The sequence below is a fragment of the Carassius carassius genome, chromosome 25 (genome assembly GCF_963082965.1).
Source record: "Carassius carassius chromosome 25, fCarCar2.1, whole genome shotgun sequence".
Lineage (NCBI taxonomy): Eukaryota > Metazoa > Chordata > Actinopteri > Cypriniformes > Cyprinidae > Carassius > Carassius carassius.
The window spans coordinates 25,840,091-25,863,621 of record NC_081779.1 but is presented as its reverse complement, the minus strand read 5'-3'; the positions used below and the strand labels follow the sequence as shown (position 1 = coordinate 25,863,621).

Here is a 23,531-nt window from a genome sequence, read left to right as displayed (position 1 = left end):
GAGATCACATTTACTATTAGTAAGTTATAAAAGGTACTAATATGTACATTTTAGGTACTAATATGATATGTACCTTCAAGGTACTGATATGCACCATTTAGGGTAAATATGGTATAAAGATGCTTTTGTACCTTAATGACAGCTTGACAACTTTTTTTTCTTCCTGCGAGTATACGGTATGTTTACTGTAACAGTAGCTGTACGTACTCTGTAGCCTGCGTGTGGGGCTCTCTCCGTGCAGGACACGTCTCTGCATGTAGGGCGAGGGGTTTGGCAGAGGCATCGAGGACAGGTCGTGTGTTTGAAGCTTATACCAGTGAGGCTGATCGTCCACCAGCGCCGTCTCCAGCTCGATCAGAATCTACACACACACATCCATTTAGGACGACTCATGGTGTTTTATGAGCTCAAATGTGGAACAATTCATACATTAAAATAAACAAAAGAAAAACTTCAAATAAGCCTTTGCCAAGGAAGTCACATAATTGATTTTAAACTGGCAGCTGAGTGAATCTTGTGAGATGTTTGATGGCTCTGCGTGTGTCTCTCACCTCTCCCAGGAACTCGCTCTCCTCCTCTCGGACTCTGGCCTGGTCCCACAGCGTGATCTCCAGCATGCGCTCCCTGAACTCTCGTCTGTGCACCGGCGAGTACATGAACGTCTGGCTCCACTTGGGCTCCAGAGATTTCTTCACCGTTTTCGTTCTCCTCTTGCTTTTGTCGCTGAGAAGAGCAGGTGAGTTGAATCATTTTACAGCTGCTGATGTGACCTTACAGACCCACAGAGACAATAAACCAAACCAAGGACCCCTGATTTGAAAATGTATTCATTTATATATCTATATTTATTATTCATTCATTCATAGATTATTTATTTTTTTCAGATGTAAATTTTCGTTTCTTACTTACAAATATTTTGTTATCTGTGTTGCAAATCAGTATTTCACACTCATTTCCCCCAAGTCAAAATTCTTTCTATAAAGGGAGGAGTTTGAGGATTTTACTAGCTTTTGAATTCTTGGTTTTTAATGTTTGCGTTTTTTTTTGTTTGTTTTTAAATACACTACTCAATGGGTTTACTTAAAACGTTGTTGGGGACAATCCCCTAGGCTGTTATATATTCATTATGCTTTTATAAAACGGTTATTCCACACACATAGTAAGGTTTCACAGAATAAAACAGAGCAAATAGAATGCTATGATATAAATATAAACAGTATTCTTCCACCAAACAATAGTTCCTCAGAAACAGTTGTAGTTCCAACAAAGTGGTTGCCGAGCAACACACAGAAGTAAACAAAGGTATATGTTATATATATATCAGTTTTATAAATATCATTGGAGTGCATTTTCCAAGAAGACACTATTTAAGTCTTTCTACTTCAAAAAATAATGTTTAATTTAACGTTATTTGCTGTTTCCTTTGTAAATGTTTGTGAAATGTACTATCAATTTCTGTTTTCTGTAAAGTAAATCCTACAGCATTTTTAAAAATAGGTGTATTTTTGTAGTGTAATTTACGATAGCTTCGAACACGGCTCAACTAAGTAATTGTGTTGATATACTGTATCTATTCTAAACGATTTTGAAGTTTTTAAGAGGATAGCCTTAGAAAAAAACATCTCGGTTACGTATGGTTACCCTCGTTCCCTGAAGGAGGGAACGGAGACACCACGTCAGTGACTGACACAAAATGGGATATCGCTTCTATAGACCAATCTACTTCAAGTGTAAGCTAAACGAGCCTATGCACATTGGCATGCAATTATATACCATACGTAACCGAGAAGTTCCCTTTCAGTCGGTCACTCTCGATGCCACGTCGGTGACTGACGCAAAATGGGATTTACCAAAGCGCTATGGGTGCTGCCCACTCCAGTGCCCTGTGCGAGCCGCCTGCGCCCCTATTAGGCTCAGAAACAAGTAGTTCCACCCACCATTGTCAAAGCACTACCTTACTGGGTGAGATTGGATAACACTGGGAAAACGTACCTGTTCCGCTTGGAACAGGGACGCTGCGGAAGTCCCATCCTTCCCGAAGGAGTTCTCAGGGGCAAATACACATATAGCATCCGTTTAGGAGTATATGGAGAAATCTGAGGTGATTAAAACCCTCTTGGGAAGGCAGAAGTCTGCCGGGGAATAGCTCTAAGGCTATACCGTGGACTACACATACGAGTACCGCTTAGGTCTCAATATGGAACCCAGCCTTCCATGGTTCTCACGGATTCAACGCAGGATGTTTTGCCACGTCCAGCTGCCTAGGGTGATGAAGGATCTCCACAGGGTGTACAGTACGGACACTCTAGAGCAGTTTAAGCAAGCCGACACTAACCGGGGCCTCTCAGTGCCACTAACCGTTTGAGGTGAGAACACAGGAGGATACCGGCTCTACACGAAGGCTATAGAACCCAGCGAACGTGTTAGGGGTCGCCCAGCCCGCAACTCTACAAATATCTGTCAGCGAGGCGCCACGAGCCAGCGCCCAGGACGATGCAACACTTCTAGTTGAGTGAGCTTGCAACCTGAATGGGCAAGGCACACCCTGAGCCTGATAAGCCAGGGCTATGGCATCCACAATCCAGTGGGCCATCCTCTTATTAGAGACGGCACTCCCCTTCTGCCTGCCTCCATAACAGACGAAGAGCTGGTCTGAGGTCCTGAAGTTTTGTGTCTGGTCTACGTAGCACCTCAATGCTCGGACGGGACAGAGCAAAGCCAGGGCTGGGTCTGCCTCCTCCAGGGGCAGCGCTTGCAAGTTCACCATTTGGTCTTTAAAGGGAGTAGTGGGAACCTTGGGCACATAACCAGGCCGGGGCCTCAGAATTACCTGGGAGTCAGCCGGCCCAAACTCTAGGCATGAATCGTCGACCGAAAATGCGTGCAGGTCCCCTACCCTCTTGATGGAGGCCAGTGCAAGCAGGAGCAGAGTTTTCAATGAAATAAACTTTAGCTCAACTGAATGCAAAGGCTTGAATGGGTCCTGCTGTAGTGATTTAACCTCTTAGCCTGCACCCCGACGCCCTCGTCCTGAAAGCCTTTCAACTTTCAACCTTTCAAAAGACCTTTTTCCCAGTTGACCCAAAGGCCCAACAGACTCAGATGCTGGAGCACCACATCCCTGTGCTCGCACAACTGATCCCGAGACTGTGCTTGTAACAGCCAATCGTCTAGATAGTTGAGAATGCGAACACCCTGCTCTCTCTGAGGGGAACAAGAGCCGCCTCCGTGACTTTCGTGGAGACATGGGGAGACAGGGACAGCCCGAAGGGCAGGACCTTGTACTGATATGCCCGTCCTTTGAACACAAACCGCAGAAAAGGTCTGTGGCGCGGAAGGATGGATACATGAAAGTACGTGTCCTTCAGGTCGATCGCTGCAAACCAATCTTGTGCATCGAGAATGCGTTTCTGCGTCAACATCTTGAACGGTAACCGATAAAGGGCCCGATTCAAAACTCGCAGATCCAAGATCGGTCGTAATCCACCGCCTTTCTTTGGTACAATGAAGTAAGGGCTGTAAAACCCCGTCCTCTTGTGAGCGGGTCGGAGTGTGGTGCGAGTGTCGGTTGCAGGGCTCACCTGGTTCCACGGGTTGGCAGAGGGTGTCATCTCCCGTTGATATTTCCAGATTCTCTGCCTGGCCCTCCTCCACGAGAGGGACAGGTGCCTTTACCATCCCCCAGAAAGCAGCTACCTCTCTCTGGGTCACCCGTCCCAGGGCCTCTTGCTCTTCGCTCACCGCTAGGTTTGACGGGGCCAGGATGGGAGGGGCAGCCTGTTTGCACCTAGCTCTACGGCACCACTTGGAGGCTGCTGCAGATGCGGCGCGGGAGTGGGGTCGGATGCAGGTGGCTGCCCTCGGCGACGAGCAGGCTGGGGTACTGCGGCCGGCAGGCAGGTTGAGGCAGCAGCTGCCCGCCAGGGCAGGATGTGTCGGATCACCTCAGTCTGCTTCTGGGCAGCCGAGAACTGCTGGGCAAAGCTCTCGACTGCGTCGCTGAAGAGGGCGTCTGGGACACAGGGGCATTGAGAAACCGGACCTTGTCGGTGTCCCTCATGTCTGCCAGACCCAGCCAGAGATGGCGCTCCTGGACCACTACTGTGGACATCGCATGACCCAGTGAACTCGCGGTGAGCTTCGTCACTCGAAGCGCAAGGTCAGTGGTAGTTCGGAGTTATTCAAAAAGCGCTGGATCGTGATCACCCTCTTGCAGGTCCTTCAGTGCCTTAGCCTGGTGCACCTGCAGTAACGCCATGGCGTGTAAAGGCGGAAGCAGCTTCCCCGCAAGCCGCATAGGCACTGCCGGTCAGACCAGATTGAGTGCCTACAGGCCCGGGAAGGAAGCACCAGGTCTCCATGCCAGGAGGAGACAGACTTAGGACACAATTGCAGACACGTGAGGCAGTGTCACCCGTTGCCAGGTAACGACCGTAACGATCCGTCATCTTTACAAAGACGCACCCGTGAAGGTCTTTTAGAGAAATTTATTCTTTAAGAAATGCTCTTTTAGTGCTGAGGCGCACAGGGGAATTGGCCGCTTGCAACACAACAGGGGTAGTGCAGCCTGAAGTGTGCAATCCACTCGACACAGGAACAACTGCCGCTGAAGCGCCATCTCGCCAACACACAGAGCTTCCGAGAGTGTGCTGAACTCATAGTTCACAGCAGACACAGTTGAGCAGAACGATAAGAACGCTCGGCTCCGAAGCGAAAAGCTGGTATGCATTGCACCTGCTGCCTTCTTATACTCACGCAGTGATCAGCGGCAGCTGGATGCAATAATTGCATGCCAATGTGCATTGGCTCGTTTAGTTTACACTCGAAGTAGATTGGTCTATTGAAGCGATATCCCATTTTGCATCAGTCACCGACGTGGTGTCGGGAGTCACCGACTGAAAGGGAACCATATATTTGCACTTTACCTCTTGAAATGTCTACTTTGAGGATTCTCAAACCTTTACATTTAAATTTCACATTTTAGAACTACATAAAATTAGATAAAAATTAAACATGTTCTTTTGAAATTGCTGTCCATAAAAGAATAAAAATATAAAAAAATTATAAGAATGATATCTGATGATCATGTGACTCTGAGTAATGATGCTGAAAATTCAGCTTTACATCAAAGGAATTACAGTTAAAACATATTGAAATAGAAAACAGTTATTTTAAATTATAATACTATTTCACAATATCACAGTTCTATTGTATTTTTGATCAAATAAATTAATTACATTGGACATATCTGACGTGCACGTACCTTCTGTCGGGGAGGAAGTAGATTTTGACGTATGGATTCCTGGGTCGCCCGTCTTCTCGTGAAGGCAGGTCTTTGGCGCCCAGGATAGTGACGATGAGCTGATGTCCTGCTTTATCGTACCACAGCTTGACCTGCAGAAGAGACAGGCTCTGTTAGGAGGTCTGTGAGGAGATCTCACCCCAGAAGGTCCAGAGCAGACCTGCAGGGCCTCTTATGCAATGTGTGCAGCTTCACATGCTTGGCAGATCTTTCCCAGAGCAGAAACAGCAGCAGCACACACCAACTACATCAAGCTGACTACCTCTCAGCTCCTCAGCCTTTAATCATCAGCTAAATTCTCCACTAAAACAAACACCAAATTCAACTACTGCTAAGCACTGAATCACATGGTTTAATACCGTGGTGTTTAAGGGGTCAGAGTTTAATAGTCCAGGTTGAATACAGCTTCATTACTAAAGACAATAAATTTGACTTGTATCTCAGTTTGTCATTTTTTTAATTACTGTACAGAACTCAAATGACTATATGGCAAGGCAATGTACCAGCATAAATGATAAAATATTACTATTATGCAGTATTGTTAACTAAAACTAAAACTAAACTAAAATAGAATAGTTATTCTATGTATATTAAGTATATTAAGTAAATTCTAAATGTCAGTATATGATACTCACTGGTAAACCCTGCTTGTTTCAATCTTGTCCCATAGTTTTAACTCTAAAAAGGATCCCAATTATGTAAATGTGGTTTTACTTTTATTTTACAAACTGAGGGACGAGTTTCTTGAATTACTGGGCAGTATGTCACAGATGGACAAACTGGAAGACTGCAGGACGGGTATGAAATATGGAGAGAAAAAAATACTCTAAATAAATGAATCATGAAATAATCAAATTTAAATTTTGCAATAATAAACAAAAGTTGAATGTACTTAATTGAATAAAAAATACGTACATGTGTACATTTTTTTAAATAATTCAATCAGTGTTAATTATTTAAATGTGCCTATTTACTTATTAAATAAATAGGTTTGTTGTTTGCAATATTTTAATAAACTTTTGATAATATCCACAATTTATTCTGTAATTTAATTAAATATCTGTTGTATTTCTTTAAATATATTTTCACATACAAAATAGTATTTCTAAATCAATAAATTGAATAATACTAGCTTAAATTTCAGAATGAAAAAAAAGTAAATTTTTTTCATGTTGAGCACTTAAGTGTTCATTGATAGAAATTCTCAGTCTTCCTAGCATTTGCCCTTCTAGATCACTAGAGCTGAAAGAAACACACGTCTATAATGCACCTTTAGTGAGAACCTGCTATTCTAGATAGATACTCCAGTACTAATGCATGCAGCAAAGCAACAGAAAGAGCTCAACACAGACTAGAGCAATCCAGGAAGCTTCCATTGCAAAAACAGCAGGGGGAAGGCTTCAGTCCAAACAAATTGTACCGTTTGATTCCTCTACTGATGCATCGAGGTCTGTGCTTTTATTAGTTGACTGCATCTTGAAACAGTATAACATCTATTTTCATCTAAAACACCATTTTCAAAAACTATAGCAAAACAACCATTGGAGGTTATTATTGGAGTTAAATGGGAGATGCCTCATGTTGTTCCAAACCCAAATAACTTTTTTTTCTCTGTGAAACAGAAATAAATTATTATTATTATTTATTTAAAAAAATATTGTTAAAATTCAATATACTAAATTTTGCATTCCACATAAGAAAGAAGGTCATACAGGTTTGCCTAAATAGTCATTGGTACAATTTGTTTATTATCTGTGAGGTTTAGAGAAATGTTCTACATTGGAAAATGCAATATTATCTTGAATGTGTGGCTTACTGACATTGTATCTTTTCATTGTAACACAGAACACAATATTTGTTAATACTGATCCAAACCAGGCCTCTTTTGTACTAAAAATAACACATTCATTAATACTGAATACTAAAAATGTAATAAAACATATGCATTTCATTCAAACTATTTTCTATACAATATAATACAAATATAACGTTCCATGTTACATGACAAAGATGAAAAATGTCTCTCTCTAAAAAGAAAGAGAGACTCAATCTAATGAACGATGCTAAAATCATGGCGCATTTAAAAAGAGAATAAAATAAATGGTATATAATTCATTCGGAATCTTTCAGCCTCAGGAAGATGGCCATTCAATTAATTAAGCCAAATTCATACTGTAATAATGAAACGGCTCTTATGAATTGTGGCTATAAATCGCAAGGGCAATGACGTTTAACTTTGGGGGAAAAAATAAAATCTGAACAAAAGAGCAAAGGGGGAGAAACTTGGAATTCTGCCGTTTTCCTGCAGTGCATTTTCCAAATAACGCAGAGAGAAAGAGAGAGAGAGAGAGAGAGAGAGAGAGTAATGAAGGACTGAGAAAGACTGCCAGAAATGAAAGAAAAGATTAAAAAGAGACTGAGCAGAGAAAGTCTGACGATGTTACCTGGACCCTAGGGACAAAAGGCGTGGTTCTTCTACTAAGGCATGGACTCTGGATAAGCAAAATTAACAAGAAAACAAAAGCAGTACAACTAAAGCAAAACTGCACAGAGGCACACGAATCAAAACAACCATCTGAGAAGAGATTTAGCCTAACTGAGTGGCATAAGACAGCTTTTATTCATTTACTCAAATCTTAGCAGGATCTTACAGCTGAAATAACCTTAGGCCTGTATGTGAGTCCTGAAGTGCTTCAAAGTACTTCATAATGCAGCATAAATATTGTATCCACAGTGAAACATCAACACATATTAGCATGTCATTTTTTAAAATAAAGAAATACGTATATATAAAAATATATATATATTAAAACAGCCACATTAAGATGCATCACTGTAGGTTTTATGTCAATGTAGGCCTGATTAATCGCGATTAATTGCATTCAAAATAAAAGTTTGTTTATTATTATTACTATTATTATTACATATGTTTCTTAAATATATGCAAATATGTGTGTGCATTTATACATATAAATACAGTACACACACATATATATTATGTTAATACAAACATTTATTTTGGATGCAATTAATTGCAATTAATCAGCCCTATGCCAATGATATACTTGACATACTGAATCTCTTCATTGTATCAAAGAACATTATTTATAATACTACTGATCCAAAATGAACCTCTTAAATGTTTTTCTTTTCTTTTCTTTTTTTGTATGCATTTTATGCAACATTAGTTTAAATTAAAAACTTTTTTTGTAAAAGTGGAGAGTTTTAGGATAGGGATATATAATATAATATATATATATTACGTTGTATTGTATTAACAACGTTGACTACATTTTATAAACTTTGAACTAACAATAAACTGTTATTACGATTTATTAGTGCTTTGTTACTGTATACTGTACTTATTATAAAGTGTTTTATATATATGCATTTTAATCACACCATTTATATTAAATATAGCACATAGACCTATATAATGTTTCATGTCATGTGACAAAGAATGAAAAATGTTTGTCTAACATAAAATCAGATTTAACATTTAAAGAGACTTCTGATGCTAATAAAAATAATAATAAAAAACATGCCACATTTAAAAAAAGGGTAAAACAAATGTCTCTTTAAACTATTACCCTTAAGTTTTGGTTCTAAAACATTTTAATGCATTACTTGTGTTTTTCAATAATATATAAACAACAACATGCAGCAATAATCAGTATATGTGTGTGTGTGTGTGTGTGTGTGTGTGTGTGTAAAGTATTCAGACTTCAATATTTTAGGATAAATCTCCCTCATTCCAAACAAAAAGAAATCAAATTTACGACAGCGCAAACCATAGTGAGACACTAAAAGCATCACTCGGACAGAAGAACAGATGCACTTCAGTGCAAAACAGGGAAAAGCACACACATTGTTATTATTAATAAACAAAACAATCTCTCCACATTTAGCATGTTCACAGTTGTCCCTAGAGCTCGTTTCCTTATTAAACAATTAAAAGACACAATAATGGCTAATCTGTATCCATGCCTGAAGCACTTCGGTCAAACTTACCTCGCAGACGTCTTAGGCGCACAGTTAGAGACACTGATAATGCAAACGGTGTGAATTATTGAAACGCTAAACTGCAGTAAAGATCGAGTCTGATCGTTCAAGTAAACGCAACAACTTCAGCACAAAGTACAACAGCTAGTCTTTCAAGGAAGTGTGTTCTCCTAACATCCTGATCAGAGTCGACCTGCAGAGTCTACGTCAGTCGGGTAACAAGCTTGAAAACTAATAATACCTTTTCCGTGTCGGGACTCTTTCCAGGACGCTGTCTAGCACTGACACACAACTGTCTAGAATCGCAAAACACGCCTGACTGGCACATGTCAGACTAACAAATGTAAGATGATATAACATGTCTGTTATATATTTTAAATAATTATAAATATTTTAAGATTATGATCATTTAACTTCAGAATACTACTACAATTATTACATTCTAATGCGAGTAGCATTCAGCATTCCACTAAGCCTGTCAAAATCAAGTTTCAAAATGAATAGAAATACAACTTCAATGCACTGGCACAACCTAATTAGTGTGTATTTTCAAAACAGACTGGTCGTTACTTTACATTTTGAGCTAGTATTGTTACACAAATAAAATATTGTTAATACTAAGTCCTATGGAGTGACTCACTATCTATTTCTAATTACGCAATCTGAAGAGAAACCAACAGCAAATAAATAAGCCATTTTTATGCTTGTGAATTAGGATGAGGGAGAGTTTTAGCTCCTATTATTAATAAAATGTTTCATGTTTATGAGGAAACGAGATGTTAATGCATTCAGTTCTGCAGCGTGGCATGCTGCAGTCCTATTAAAACTACACTTAACGGCTTGTTTTAAAATTGTGTTATAATTACTGCTCTTGCAGAGTGAAATACAGTATCTGTATTTTTCCCATTTCAATTAACAAGTGAAATAAAAAATATATGCGTAAATAATCTGTCTGCTTCTAATACACTTCTGTTCAAAAGTTTGGTGTCAGTAAGATTTTTTATGTTCCCTTGCATACTGTGAAATATTATTACAGTTTAAAATAGCTGTCCCTTTGATGCGCAGCCATCATTACTCCAGTCTTCAGTGTCACATAATTTGATGATTTAGTGCTCAAGAAACATTATTACTGTCAATGTTGAAAACAGTTGTACCACTTATAATTCTGGATTCTTTGATGAACAGAAAGCTCAAAAGAACAGAATTTATTTGAAATAGAATTTCCAACTTTATACATTTCTTTACTGTCACTTCTGACCCATTTAATGCATCCTTGCTGAATAAAAGTCATACTGATCCTAAACTTTTGAACAGTAGTGTAAATGATAGCTTACATTTGTAATGTAAAAAAAAAATCCATGTCCACTTGTCAACTCTGCACAAGCTCTTTTAAGGCCTAATATCATCTTATCTACTCTGACCCTTTGGTCTTTAGATCAGAGCTGATATCTGTGTGAATGAACAGTGAGTGTTGGCAAACTCCCTGGAGACACTAAACCTCAGAGCTAGCGCCATTTCATCATCAGTGAAGCCCTGGGTCGAGCAGATGCTGGTACTCACTGAGAGCTGTCCGGACACATACTGAGGGTTGTCCCGGAGCACGCCAGGACTCATGGGGGACGTGACCGAGATGGACGGGGCCATCTTTTGAGATTCAAAGGAACTTGAACCTGAAAAATAGACGAAGAACATTTAGATTGATCCTCCTGCTGGCAAAGGCAGTGCCTAAGTACTGATACGTTTTATTTATCAAAACTAGCCAAACTTACTTGATTCAAGCTGTCCATGTGTGCTCTCTGGTATTCTAGGGACATCTCTACAAGAAAACAGTGAAGAGCATTGTAATGATAGCAGACAAGCTTCCCAACCATATCCCAGAGGGTTATATGTCCGGGGGAAATACTGTAGCTAAAATGTAAGGCTTTGAATGAATTTAAATACAAATTCTGATATTTATTTATATCCTCTGAAATGGTTTAAAATAATCATTTCAACCAAACAGCCATTGTTGTCAAGAAGATGTAACATATTTAGTTAAATGTAATTCAAAACAATTAAGACATCCACACTGTTTTCCTATAAATTAACATGTGAAATAATTATAATCATATGAATCATTTTCATTTATATACACTGTTATATGCTGTTATAAACAGCAATATTTACATACACAGCCAGTCAGATTTTTTGTTGTTTTTGAAAGAAGTCTCTTATGCGCACAAATATGGTTTCCACAAAAATATTTATCAGCACAGCTGTTTTCAACATTGATAATAATCAGAAATGTTTCTTAAGCAGCAAATCAGCATATCATACTGATTTCTGAAGGATCATGTGACACTGAAGACTGGAGGAATGATGCTGAACATTCAGTTTTGATCACAGCAATAAGTTACATTTTAAAATATATTCACATAGAAAAAAGTTATTTTAAATTGTAATACTTGTTCACAATATTACTGTTTTACTGTATTTTGAGCAAATAAATACAGCCTTAGTTAATGGTTTGTTAATATATAGAATTAAAGCTTAAAATAAAGTGTGATCGAGACTTCTTTCAAAACCATTAAACAATAATTATTCCATACTTTTGACTTTTGAAAGCATGAGAACTGACACAATTCGGGTGATTATAAGGAGTTCTTCAATTTCTAAATGTTCATTGATTCAAAAACTTATGAAACTTCCAAAACCTGTTTGCACTTTCGCTACTGAGGATAAAATCTGATATGTAACATCAAAGTATCTTAAAGACAAAAGGAGCAAGCGCAGAATTGGCTCGGTATGTTTTTTTAAGGAAATATAATTTGAAAAAAAGCATTCAAATATTCAAAATGTTAAAGGCACAGTATGTAAGATTTTTTTTGTAATAAAATATCCAAACACCACTTGCACAGTGTGATATATTTCATGCAGGTGTTTAATTAAATTATTCCAAAAGTTCCCAAGGATTTGTAAAAAACATTTTCAACTTTATGACTCATCCCTGTTCATCAGCGGCTATCAATGATGCAATATCCGCGTTATCCTCGGTTCCCAATTCTGGGTATACTTTAGCAACACATGTGGACAAATATGGAAGTGGTGGTTTGCAGTGCACTGCTGTTGTGTATTTCAGTTATCATGGATCACAATTATTCATTGTGAGTACAGAAAATTCAGGTAGACCAACTGAGGCAAGAAGGATCAATTTCGGCGTGGATTTCTGAGATGGACAGAGCTTCGCGACAACCTCGGACTTGCCAGAGACAGGCAAGCAAATATATATTATTTATTGTACAAGTAATAGTCATGTACAGGTGATTTTAATAGATATGAATGAAGTTCATCTTGAAGTCATCAAGCTTCACCTGTTATTGTTTTGAAAATGTGACCTCTAGCGACAAAAATTTACATATTGTGCCTTTAAGTGATTTTACTCTATACGGCTGTCAAAATGCTGATATATATCGCTGATATATTGCCCATCTCTTTAAGGTTAACCTGAACACCTGTCCATCTTGCTGCTAGACTCTCAATGGTTTAAGGGGAAAAATGCCTAGCATTTTGAAAGTAACAAACAATAATTTCTAATTATGTCAATCTGTCCTGACCTGAAGAAGGACTTTCATTTCAAGCAGCGTGCAAGTTCAAGTTTCTACATTTGTATGTGTGTATGTGAATATAAGCATTCATATGTTGGGCTCCCACAGGCTATCCTTCTTCATAAAGCTCTACTGTCAAATAAAATGTGCTCCGTGTGCCTGAACTGACACGATGAGTAATGATCCATCACCCGCATCACTCACCCGATGGGCCGTGAGACCACCAGCTCCACCTGCGGCTCTGGCTTGGATTCTAGAATGATATTGTAAACTTCCTTGAATGTGGCTCCTTGCAAGACCCTCCCGTTCCACTCCAGGACCTGATCGCCTGAGGACCGACACAACACCGCATTAATACGACATCAAAGATGATAAAGCTGCACTTAAACCACTGCTATGTAAAGGGATGGTTCACCCAAAAATTACAATTCTGTCATCATTTATTCGCACTCATGTTGTTCCAGACCCATAAGACTTTCATTCATCATCCAAACACAAATGAAGCTCTTTTTAATGAAACCTGAGAGTTTCTGTCCCTCCACTGAAAGTTCATTCCACCAAAACTTTTAAGCTTTAAAAAGTTCATAAAGATATTGTAAAAGTAATCCATATGAAGATATTTAAATCTCTAAGACCCTCCCACTGAAAGTCTAGGCAACCAAATTCTTCAATCTTCATAAAATTCACAAAAACGTTGTAAATAATTAATTTACATTTTACATTTGGCAGACAATTTTATGCAAAGTGAATTACGTTGCATTCAAGATACATTCATTTTTAACGAATCCTAAGCTATTTCTGTCCCTCCACTGTAAGTCCATTTCACCAAAACATTCAATTTCAACACACCGTAAAAGGAATTAATTTACATTCTGGCAGATGCTTTTATCCAAAGTGACTTATAATAAATTCAAGACACATTTACATTTGATCAGTTTTTGTGTTCCCTGGGAATCGAACCTATGACTTCAGTGTAATGCTCTACTGTTGAACTCAGGAAAGCTTCAAATCCATATAAATCCAATATGAACTGAATGAACAGTTTAAACACAAATTATGATATACAGTATATAATGAAAAGTAATTTCCGTCCCTCCATTGAAAGTCCATTCCAACAAAACTTGCAATCTTCAAAAAGTTGATAAAGACAAAAGTAATCCATATGAGGGTGACAGAATTTCCCCCTTTATAGTAAGTGTCCTTAACTACTATGTACTTACATTTAAATTAATCATTTGATACAGTGCACTTATTGTGTACATACATTTATATTTGAAAATACCGTCCTTTAATTACATCTGTAATTAATTTTTGTAGATACATCTAAAATTACACTGTTGCCCTAACTATTACACTGTTGCCCTAACTACGTATTAAACCTTACCAGACCACCAAACCTGCCTCTAACCTTTACCCATATCCCCATCAATAGCAGCAGAGGTTATTTGCAATTCAATGTGAACACAAAAGGCACATTGGATCTAACTATTCATTACTTTATTATTAAAGGAGTCATGACCCACAATTTTCACTTTTCCACGAGAATCAATGTATGTTATGATTGCCTAACGATTATACACTGGCCGGGAAGCCGATATTTAAAAGTGAAGCGTTTGTTTACCTCAGGGTTTGTAAAATAGCCCACGTGCACGCGCACTCAAATACGAGATTTTGTTTTCTTCCCCGTCTTGACGTCAAGACGGGGCAGGATATACCATATATGGACACCGCAGCAGGAAGCTCGCCCTTCCCCTCTCCCCCTCATATTCAGTCGAGAAAGATGCTGGAACATAAGTGCAGACGTGAGTTGCTCTGTGGTTGACTGCCAGAATCAACATGTAAATGTGTTTTCTCTACCAAGAACGGACCTAGCTATCAGAGACCAGTGGATTAAATTCATTTTTAATGATGCCGTTCCTTCAACCCTTCCCACTGGCTTATCGTTACGTGTTTGTGCTAAACATTGTACGCCGAAATCCTTCACAAATTTGGGGCAATATCAGGCGAAGTTGGCATCGAAGCTCGGGAAAAGCGCCATTCCAACAAAATTGCCTGCAATTGAAACGGTAAGACTGTGTTTTTATTGCTCTACTGTGTGTAACAAACACCATCTAACTGCTAATGCGGCTATTGTATGCTATTGCGTCTGTCACTAGACAAATAAATGAAAGACTGGAGGTGAAGTAATTATTTATGTTCCCTGTAAACGGACTGCAAAAACGGACTTTTGACTGCATTATAATGATTTCTTAATTCAGAATATGATCAAGATTGCGTAGGTTGATGTGTTCGGGGAATTTGCCAGTTAATAGTAACATTTAAAGCCCCTTAAATGAACGAAATGACTCGGAAAAAGATTTGTTCATTTTGATGAACGACTTTGAACAAGAAAGTCTGGCGTTGCCAGATTGGGTGTTTTTTCCGCTACATATTAAGGCCGGTTTACGGTGGGTTTTAGGTGGGTTTTCGCCTAGAAGGCTTTATAGAAATCTGGCATCCTACTGAACGAAGTTAAACTGAGAGAGCGTGGCGTTCACAGACACCAGAATGAACGACTTCACAGTAACGTTCATCAGGCAGAAATGCGGTACGTTCAGTTCAGTCCAAAACATGAACGAGTTCATGAATTATCGTTCAATGAACGCGTCCAGGCACAACTCTGGCGGGAGTATTAGCTTCGAGGTATGGGGAATGGCTGCTAACGTACTTTGCAAAAAACAAATGACTGAGATCATCATGAATTCGGTTATTGTTTATTTATTGCCTAACGCTTATATATGAGGCGCCGTCTAGTTTGTGTGTGTGTGTGCTCACGTCTTATATTTGTGTGTGTGTGCTGTGCTCACATTTCATATGAGTAACTTTATGTGCGTAGATAGTTCATATACATGTATGTGTGACTAGTACTTAGAATATATGCAAGCGTGTTTCATATGTGTGCGTGAATGAAGTTTGATTTAAGCCCTAAACGGCGCCTCATACTTATACACTGGCCGGGAAGCCGGTCGCGTTCATTCACAACTTGCGCCATGATGTCAGTTTGTAATGATATGCTAAAGCGTTACCTGCGGTGTCAACCCCCCTCCTTCCTGCAACCAATCAACGTGCCCCTCATTTGCATTATTATAATGACCACAATGACCATTACAATGACGACAGCCAAAATATCGCATCAGATCTCGCGAGACAATAATGCCTACAGAAATAAGGGTCTGAGGAGCTCTGTGTTTATTTTTTTCCACTTTTCTTTTTTAGAAGGGCCTGAAAGACTATAATACAGCAGTAGGTATCCAAGGTAATACGAGGGTATGACTCCTTTAAGTACATACAGTAGACACCTAATATAAAGCGGCACCTAAAAACCTTTTTCCTCATATACAGAATCCCATAATTCAGCAGGATCACAGACTTCACATGGTTTCAGAGCAAATGCTTTTACACCACCAAATATAGGTTGTAATAAGGTGCTTGCACAAATGACCTATATGGTCGTTTTTTGTTGGAGGAAAGGCTCATGTGTTCACCTGGTCGGAGATGGCCGACAGTGTCTGCTAGACTTCCTCTCTTCACCTTCGTAATGAAAGCACAAAGTCTGCCAGACTCTGTCATCTTCCCTCCCACCACCTGCAATACAGACAACAGGCGATGCAAATTATTTCATATATCTTTTACATGAAACTACAATGTGTTCAATAAAAGAGGCATGAAAGGTGTAAAGTTCAACGTGTGCTATGAAGAAATGATGATCCACATCAATACCATGTGTGCTAATACTGTTCACTAAGAATAAACAGGGATTGCTGATAATGTCATTGCCAGTATTTGCATGCTTTTTCTGCATTGTTTTAACACCCCACTCACTAAAGGAATCATGCAAATCAAGCAACTCAGCGAATGCACCCACAAAATAAAAGCTAATAACAAGAAATATTGCTCTCTATTCACAGAAATGTATTTAAATAATGTCTGGAAGACAGCGGCAAACTTTCAGGAACTAAAGCAGAACAGCACAAATAGTGCCTTAATTTAGCCTATTGTGGGAATGGCTACTGTTTTAAGTGTAAAGGATCATCAGTAACCAAGTTATAATACAAGAACTCAGTCCACAATAAGGTCAAAGTTCAAATGATTAAGAGAAAACTGTAGTAAGCACACTGTGCATTGTGTATCAAGTTGATGGAGGGTTTGCTGAAGATCTTTTATGATCCAGGGTCATTAGCATGGCTTTAAAAGAGTGAACTTTAACAGTGTTTGTTGCATCTCTTACCTTGAGGCCCAGCAGTGCCCCTGTGTCTCTGGGCACCGTGCCATCTTTCATCCGCTTGTTTAGCACTATCCGCCCTATTAGGCGCTCTCCATCTTTGGATGGTTGCCATGTCACCGGGTGCTACGGGGTCAAAGTGACAATACACCTCTGGTTTTTACCCAAGCATCCACACACTGCACATTACAAACACACGCACATGCACAGTCTCAGGGAAATTAAAGCAGGAGGTGATCACTCTTATTTGCTGTGAAGACACAAACCGAACCAAGGTGTCACTTAAAATATAACTCAACATGAAACACATTCACAACCCATTTTAATCATATATTTGAGAGAGACAGTGTGTTTACTGAAAAAAAAAAAAATGAAGGATGGGATCTGATTTTATCCATTGAGATGTGATTGACTCATGACAAGACCAGAATGGATTTACAAGATTGGTGAGAGATGCTGCTAACACTTTACATTAAGGAACACTCTTCACTATTAACTAGTTGCTTATTAGCATTCATATTACTAGCATACTGCCTGTTTATTAACACTTATAAAGCACATATTAATGCATGACCATATTCTAGATCTCTTAACCCAACATCATACATAAACAATGTAAACATACCACCTACTTACTATAAATAAGCAGCAAATTAGAAGTTTTTTGAAGGAAAACTCTTAGTTAATGGTGAATATGTGTTCCTTTGTATCTTGTCACAAAGGAATTATTCAAACATAAATATTAAAAAAATCCTCTTATAATTTTCTCTCTCCCATGTCATAAACTAATATAAGAAAGAGCCTAAAAAAGTGTTCCAATCCCCTTTAGTTGAATTATCCAATATACACTCAGTTTATATTGTGCATCAAGATATGTAAACGTTGTGGCAAATTTGATTTCAATTATGTATAATATGTAAAGTTTGTGCTACATTTAAACTGAATGACATTTAAGAGCTGCAGGGAAGGGGAAGATGATCAGCTAATAACATTTTGGTCTGCACTGCACAAGAAAATGGAAACTATCTAGGCAGAAAATTACCAGTACGTGTTCTGTTAACTTTAGAGACATTTATTTTAACACTAAAACACATCACTATGAAAAGCGTATTTAAAACATGGGTAAAACACCTGTGAAAATTCTATATGGACTGCATATTAAAGGGACAGTTCACCCAAAAAGAAAGTTAGCTATTAATTTCCTCACCCTCAGGCCATTCAAAACATACTGTAGATGAGTTTTTTGTTCAGTAGAAAAGTAAAGAAGATTTTTAGCTGAAACCATAGTCCTTGATGATTTGGTCCAAAAGAATCAGTTCTCAAAAAACAAAAAAATAATAATAATTTGGAATTCTCTGTTTGCCTGAGGCTAATGATTACAGGTAATAATGTGGTAAATAATGCTCAGTTTTTCACACAGTACAATCATTTTGCTTAATATGACCTCGTTATATCATCAGGAGCCATAGGCATTGTTACTTCTTTCATCAGGACCACACAGAAGAAATAATATTCTGCACACAGGACAGATGCGAAAATAATTTGGGAAAGCCATTTTAAAGAATATTGGTAAGTTCTAAATAATTGCAATGCTTGGACAAACTGCTATAGAGTTGGTGTCATTAGAGTTAGAACCGGTGAATGCAGTTTACAGGTTTCATAGAAAGAGAATGATGTGTGCTGAATCGGTTGCTGTAGAAATCCAATACTTTAATGGTCACGGATGAAATAGCTCAACATGAGAGCTAACGCAAACGTAATGACACGAGATAAAACGGCATCATGTTTTAAAGAAGAGTGGCTTGATTAAGTGGTGGAAATAGCAGATGATGGACACTGAAAGGTAACAAAACTTAGAGACATTTACAGCGCTGTACAGGTCTGGTATAAAGAGTGTTTTTGCTCAGGTGGCAACAATTTTGTGTTGCCTTAAGTGCAAGGTGTAAAGTGTTACAGTAATTAAAGTACTTATCCACTGTAAAAGTAAAGTAAGGGATTACTGTTCATTTTAGGCCATTTAATTACAGTTACTTACTATATAAAGTACTTGCGTAACATACTGTAAATAATTTCAACAGTTCAAATATCAATATTGAACTTGAAATCTAAATTTATCGTTGAATGCAGCCTCTTTAACCCTCTGCGCGCCAGCACGTTTACTTGCAGCTAAAATACCCAGACACAGATAAACTAAAATCAGTCAAATCTTTCAAATGTCTGCTTTTATTTGTGTACACTAACTAAGAATAAAACATTGTGCTTTTGTAAAATAAAGAAAAAAACAGGTTGCGCTTTCTGCTGTTTTGGTCTCTGTGAACTTTTTTCTGAAACCAGTCACAAAAAATTAACCCTGCGAATACTTGACACACAAACGTGAGAAATATATCTATAGAAAGCTTGAAATACCTAATTTGAAATGAACTAATTCAAATCAAAAACAACTATTCTCTGATTATCTAATTCGTATGAAACTAAAGCGAGGTACAGTCTTTCCCGTCTCACAGCTCATTATCTTCAGACATACCTGCGAGCAAACACCCTCATCACATGGATTAAAAAAAAATAAAAAATCAAGATTCATCTACTTTTTTTATTGTTTCTGTAAGAAGACCTGCTATGAGGAATAAGCCAGAATTTACCTCAGAAGAACAGTGCAACCTGATCAGCGAATCTTTATTCAGCGGAGGAGATCATTTCTGTAATTTATTCTTAGTTATATTGGTTAACGTTTTTTTTTTTTTTACATAAACTTTATTTTTAAACTTTATAACAGCTTCAAATATTCATTTTTTTTTCAAATATTTTGCAGAGTAATTAGTTAACCAAAGAAGGTTTACTTATTAAAATGTTTAAATATTTCCGTTGTTTTAAAGATAAAAGGCTTAACTATTCCATGTTTGACTGAAAAAAGATTTTCATTTATGTTGTCTTTTAGGATCTTAAGATTTTAGTAATTTACTTACTGAGTAATTCAATTACTTTTCAGAAAAAGTAATTAGAAAAGTAATTTAAATGTTGTGACGAGTCAGTTGCCTCCCCCCCTAATTATCATCGGCATACTGTCCCAAATCGCCGACCTTCACGAGGCTCCCGACAGGAGTGGGTGTTTGAGAGAGGAGGGGAGCTGGACGAGCAAGGGCTAGCGATGTGTGATGGGGCACACCTGATATAAATGAAGCCTCATCTCCGCCACTGTTGAAAAGCCCAATGCACCTCTCCTCGAGAGATCTCTTCTCCGTGCATGCACACTGGTGTCCTCGTGGGTCCAGGAAGGGTGCGTAGAGGGACTCCCGCACCACCAGAGATGTGAGCTGCCGGATCCGCAGTCCGGATGAGAACTGTACCCGTTTACACAGCCATCAGGCCAGAATGTCAGGTTGTCTATCCCCTTCGAGCGCCGGGGCCAGCGAGAATGCAGGACCGAACCGAACCTCGCGCCCCGGACCGAAGAGGGGAGCGCGTGGCGGCCACCAGACACCACCCCTTACCTGGACCCTTCCATCATGAACACTGCCCCACCTACACAAACCCCGCAGCACGACGAGGACACCAGATTCCCTGTGTATTTTGGACGCTTCCCCTTTCGATACTTTTATTTCCCTGTTTTGGATTTATTTTCTGTTAATAAAAACCTCTCCGAGGCTTTAATGAATTACTGCTCTAATGAAGGAAAAAAATAAGCTACATCTTAGATGGCCTGAGGGTGAGTAAATTAATACTCAAATTTTCATTTTTGGCAAATTTTACTTTTAACATGGTGCATTGGGCCCTATTTTAATAGACTTTTCTTGGACTGTGTTCCTCATTCAGAGCTATTGAATGGCTTCGGAAAACTAGGAATAAACAACATGGTTTGTATAGAACACTTTTTGGTATATCTTTTGCCATTGTTAGAGCTTGACCGCTCCAGTCCCCATTATAAATCAGAGCTCTCTAGACATCCTGCAGTGCATCAGCTGTTGTGTTCCACAGAGGAAAGAAAGTAAGTCATACAGGTCTGGAACAACATGAGGGTGAGGAAATGATGGCAAAATCTTGGCATTTGCTAACAGTATATATTTAATTGTCTTCAAAGTAATTTTCCACCATATAGGGTTCGGTTTGTGCATTCATTATATACAGACACAATAGTCAGGACAGGGTGAGAGATATTAAGCACACAATTATGGACAGTAACTCACAGAAGTGACCTAGATCAGCAATTCTCAACTGGTGGATCACAACACTGTTTGATAGGGCACACACTAATAGATTAAACCAATAAGCTCCAAGAAGCAGTGGTTTACAGTGGTTTTAAGAACAGCTGAGGAGTGTTTTTATGTAATGGAGTGGAGTTGTACAGTAAAACTGATGTAATGATGTCTCACGTGTGTGTTTATGCAATATTTTACAATGGCTTCAAACACTGCCTAGCCAATCATAATTAAGGGCCAGACCTATTTTAAAATAAACAATGGTGAATGCAACCAAGTGTATCTGACTGAATTCTAAAGAAGGGGTTTTCAACCTTTTAGGACATGCGCTCACACAAGTACGTCTAATTTTACACAAATATCATTAAAGCTACTTATTAGTTAAGAGCAGTGAGTGACTTCTCTTTTGCTGTTTGAATAAAATGATTAACATAAGAAAATAGATCCGTTATGCTGATGTACATCTATATTTTCTTTACTGTTTACATTCACTAAAGACATAACCAACTGTAATTATGAGAATACTCACCCAGACAGCCATTCAGACATAATTTTGTGTGCATTTGCTGAAGACGCGAAAGATAACTCAATTTGGTATTCATCTGCTGTGTGAGAGATGGCTTTCTATATGTGCGTGCACAGAAACAATATATTACAGCACCGCATTGAGATCTCTTTCACGCTGTCTTGTGCTTGAATGGCTTAAAATTCACTTTAATATTTGATCTGACAAAACACATGTGAATAATAAACTTTCTTGATGAAGCGTCACTGCCCAATCATTCAGCTAGTTTTGAGGGTCTAATACGACAGATGGGGGGCTGAAGCCAACCTAAATAGGACCACCCCGGTGTAGCATGCGCAACTATACCAGGGGTCCAAATCTGCTCTAACTATTGACCAATTTACAGTGGGACTAATCAACTGGCCCCTGGTGGATGGCTAAAGATTTGCTAATATCTTTATTAACAGGTTCTCGCACTCCACATGTTGAAAACCACGGTTCTACAGAACTAGAAATCCATGGTCACTGCAAGTTACATCTACTATAAGTTACCCCCCCCCCCTTACAAATCATCATCAATGTCATAGCAGCCCCCCTCCCTCCCCTCAGGAATTGCTGATGTCATCACTAGTACCGCTCTTTACTTTACTCACTTTTTTCACTTCTTTTATTCAACCTAGTAATAAGGCATCACTCATCCATTTAGAGGGATCCATTTGTTTTTCCCACTTTTTTAAAAGTATATTATTAACAAAACTCCACAGTTACTGTATTTAAATGCATAACTGGATAATTCAGTAATAGCAGTTATTTCATACTTGATTAGAAATGATAATCATATGATCTTACAAAGATAATAAATAATTAAAATATAAAATAAATACATCATATACTTGAAAAGATAATTTCAATGGTTGTATCAATGACATCCACAAACCATTTTTGGTTTGATCAAAGCCTCAAAAGAGTAAAAGATACAACTCAAATACAATAGATTGTTAGCGTCGACAATACTGTGTTTTGTTTGATTAATTAAAGCTAACCAGGTGTGTTGTGAATTAACTGTCCGACAGATAATGAAAAACTGTTAATTTGAATCATGGCCAGTCAGCAGATATTTAATGTTTAATATATGCGGTAGAGGATTTTGAAACCAATAGGATCGCGATTTTTCTGTGGGCTGGACTATGTAGTGCAAAGGTCGCAAAAAGGAAACCAAACAATTAACAAAATTTCCCATCACTTGTTGCAGGATTCCAAATTTACATGCTTGTTGCTTTATCACATTGCAAATATGTTTCAATTTAAAGACCCTTTTTGAACAAGTTGAAGCAAAACCAGTTGAGAAGCACTGATCTAGACCAATCCACTAATTAACCAGAAAAGCAATGTAAATTGCTCTCACACCCTCAAGCAGTATGGATGTAGCAAGCTACTTCTATTCACTATTGTGAAAGACGTGGTGAACGAAATAAACAAAATACACAAACATAAAAAAAATACAGGACTGAAAAGGACAGCATGAAGAATGACACAGTGAAAAGGGGAAAAGAAAAACAACTGCTTAGTGCAAGACTGATTCCCACACTAGTCTATCCCTGTGTTTAAGCTGAGACCGAAGGACTGTGTGGAAAAAATCATTTTAGGAAATCCCAAAGGAGCAGTGTGAAAAGGTGACGTGACC

The 23,531-nt window shown here is 38.5% G+C and overlaps 1 protein-coding gene across 4 annotated transcripts in view; it reads right to left on the bottom strand.

Annotated features, from left to right (window-relative positions):
* LOC132104500 (regulating synaptic membrane exocytosis protein 2-like) overlaps positions 1–23,531 on the bottom strand; it is a 147,422-nt gene that overhangs the window by 52,444 nt on the left and 71,447 nt on the right. For all 4 annotated transcript variants that reach the window (XM_059510013.1, XM_059510014.1, XM_059510011.1 and 1 more), the window contains exons 8-16: positions 17,156–17,275; positions 16,413–16,512; positions 13,093–13,216; positions 11,074–11,120; positions 10,865–10,974; positions 7,747–7,794; positions 5,264–5,394; positions 552–723; positions 208–361 (exon numbers count right to left, since the gene is read on the bottom strand). In XM_059510013.1, the coding sequence (XP_059365996.1) occupies positions 208–361; positions 552–723; positions 5,264–5,394; positions 7,747–7,794; positions 10,865–10,974; positions 11,074–11,120; positions 13,093–13,216; positions 16,413–16,512; positions 17,156–17,275 (1,006 nt within the window). The remainder of the gene's footprint in view (positions 1–207; positions 362–551; positions 724–5,263; positions 5,395–7,746; positions 7,795–10,864; positions 10,975–11,073; positions 11,121–13,092; positions 13,217–16,412; positions 16,513–17,155; positions 17,276–23,531) is intronic.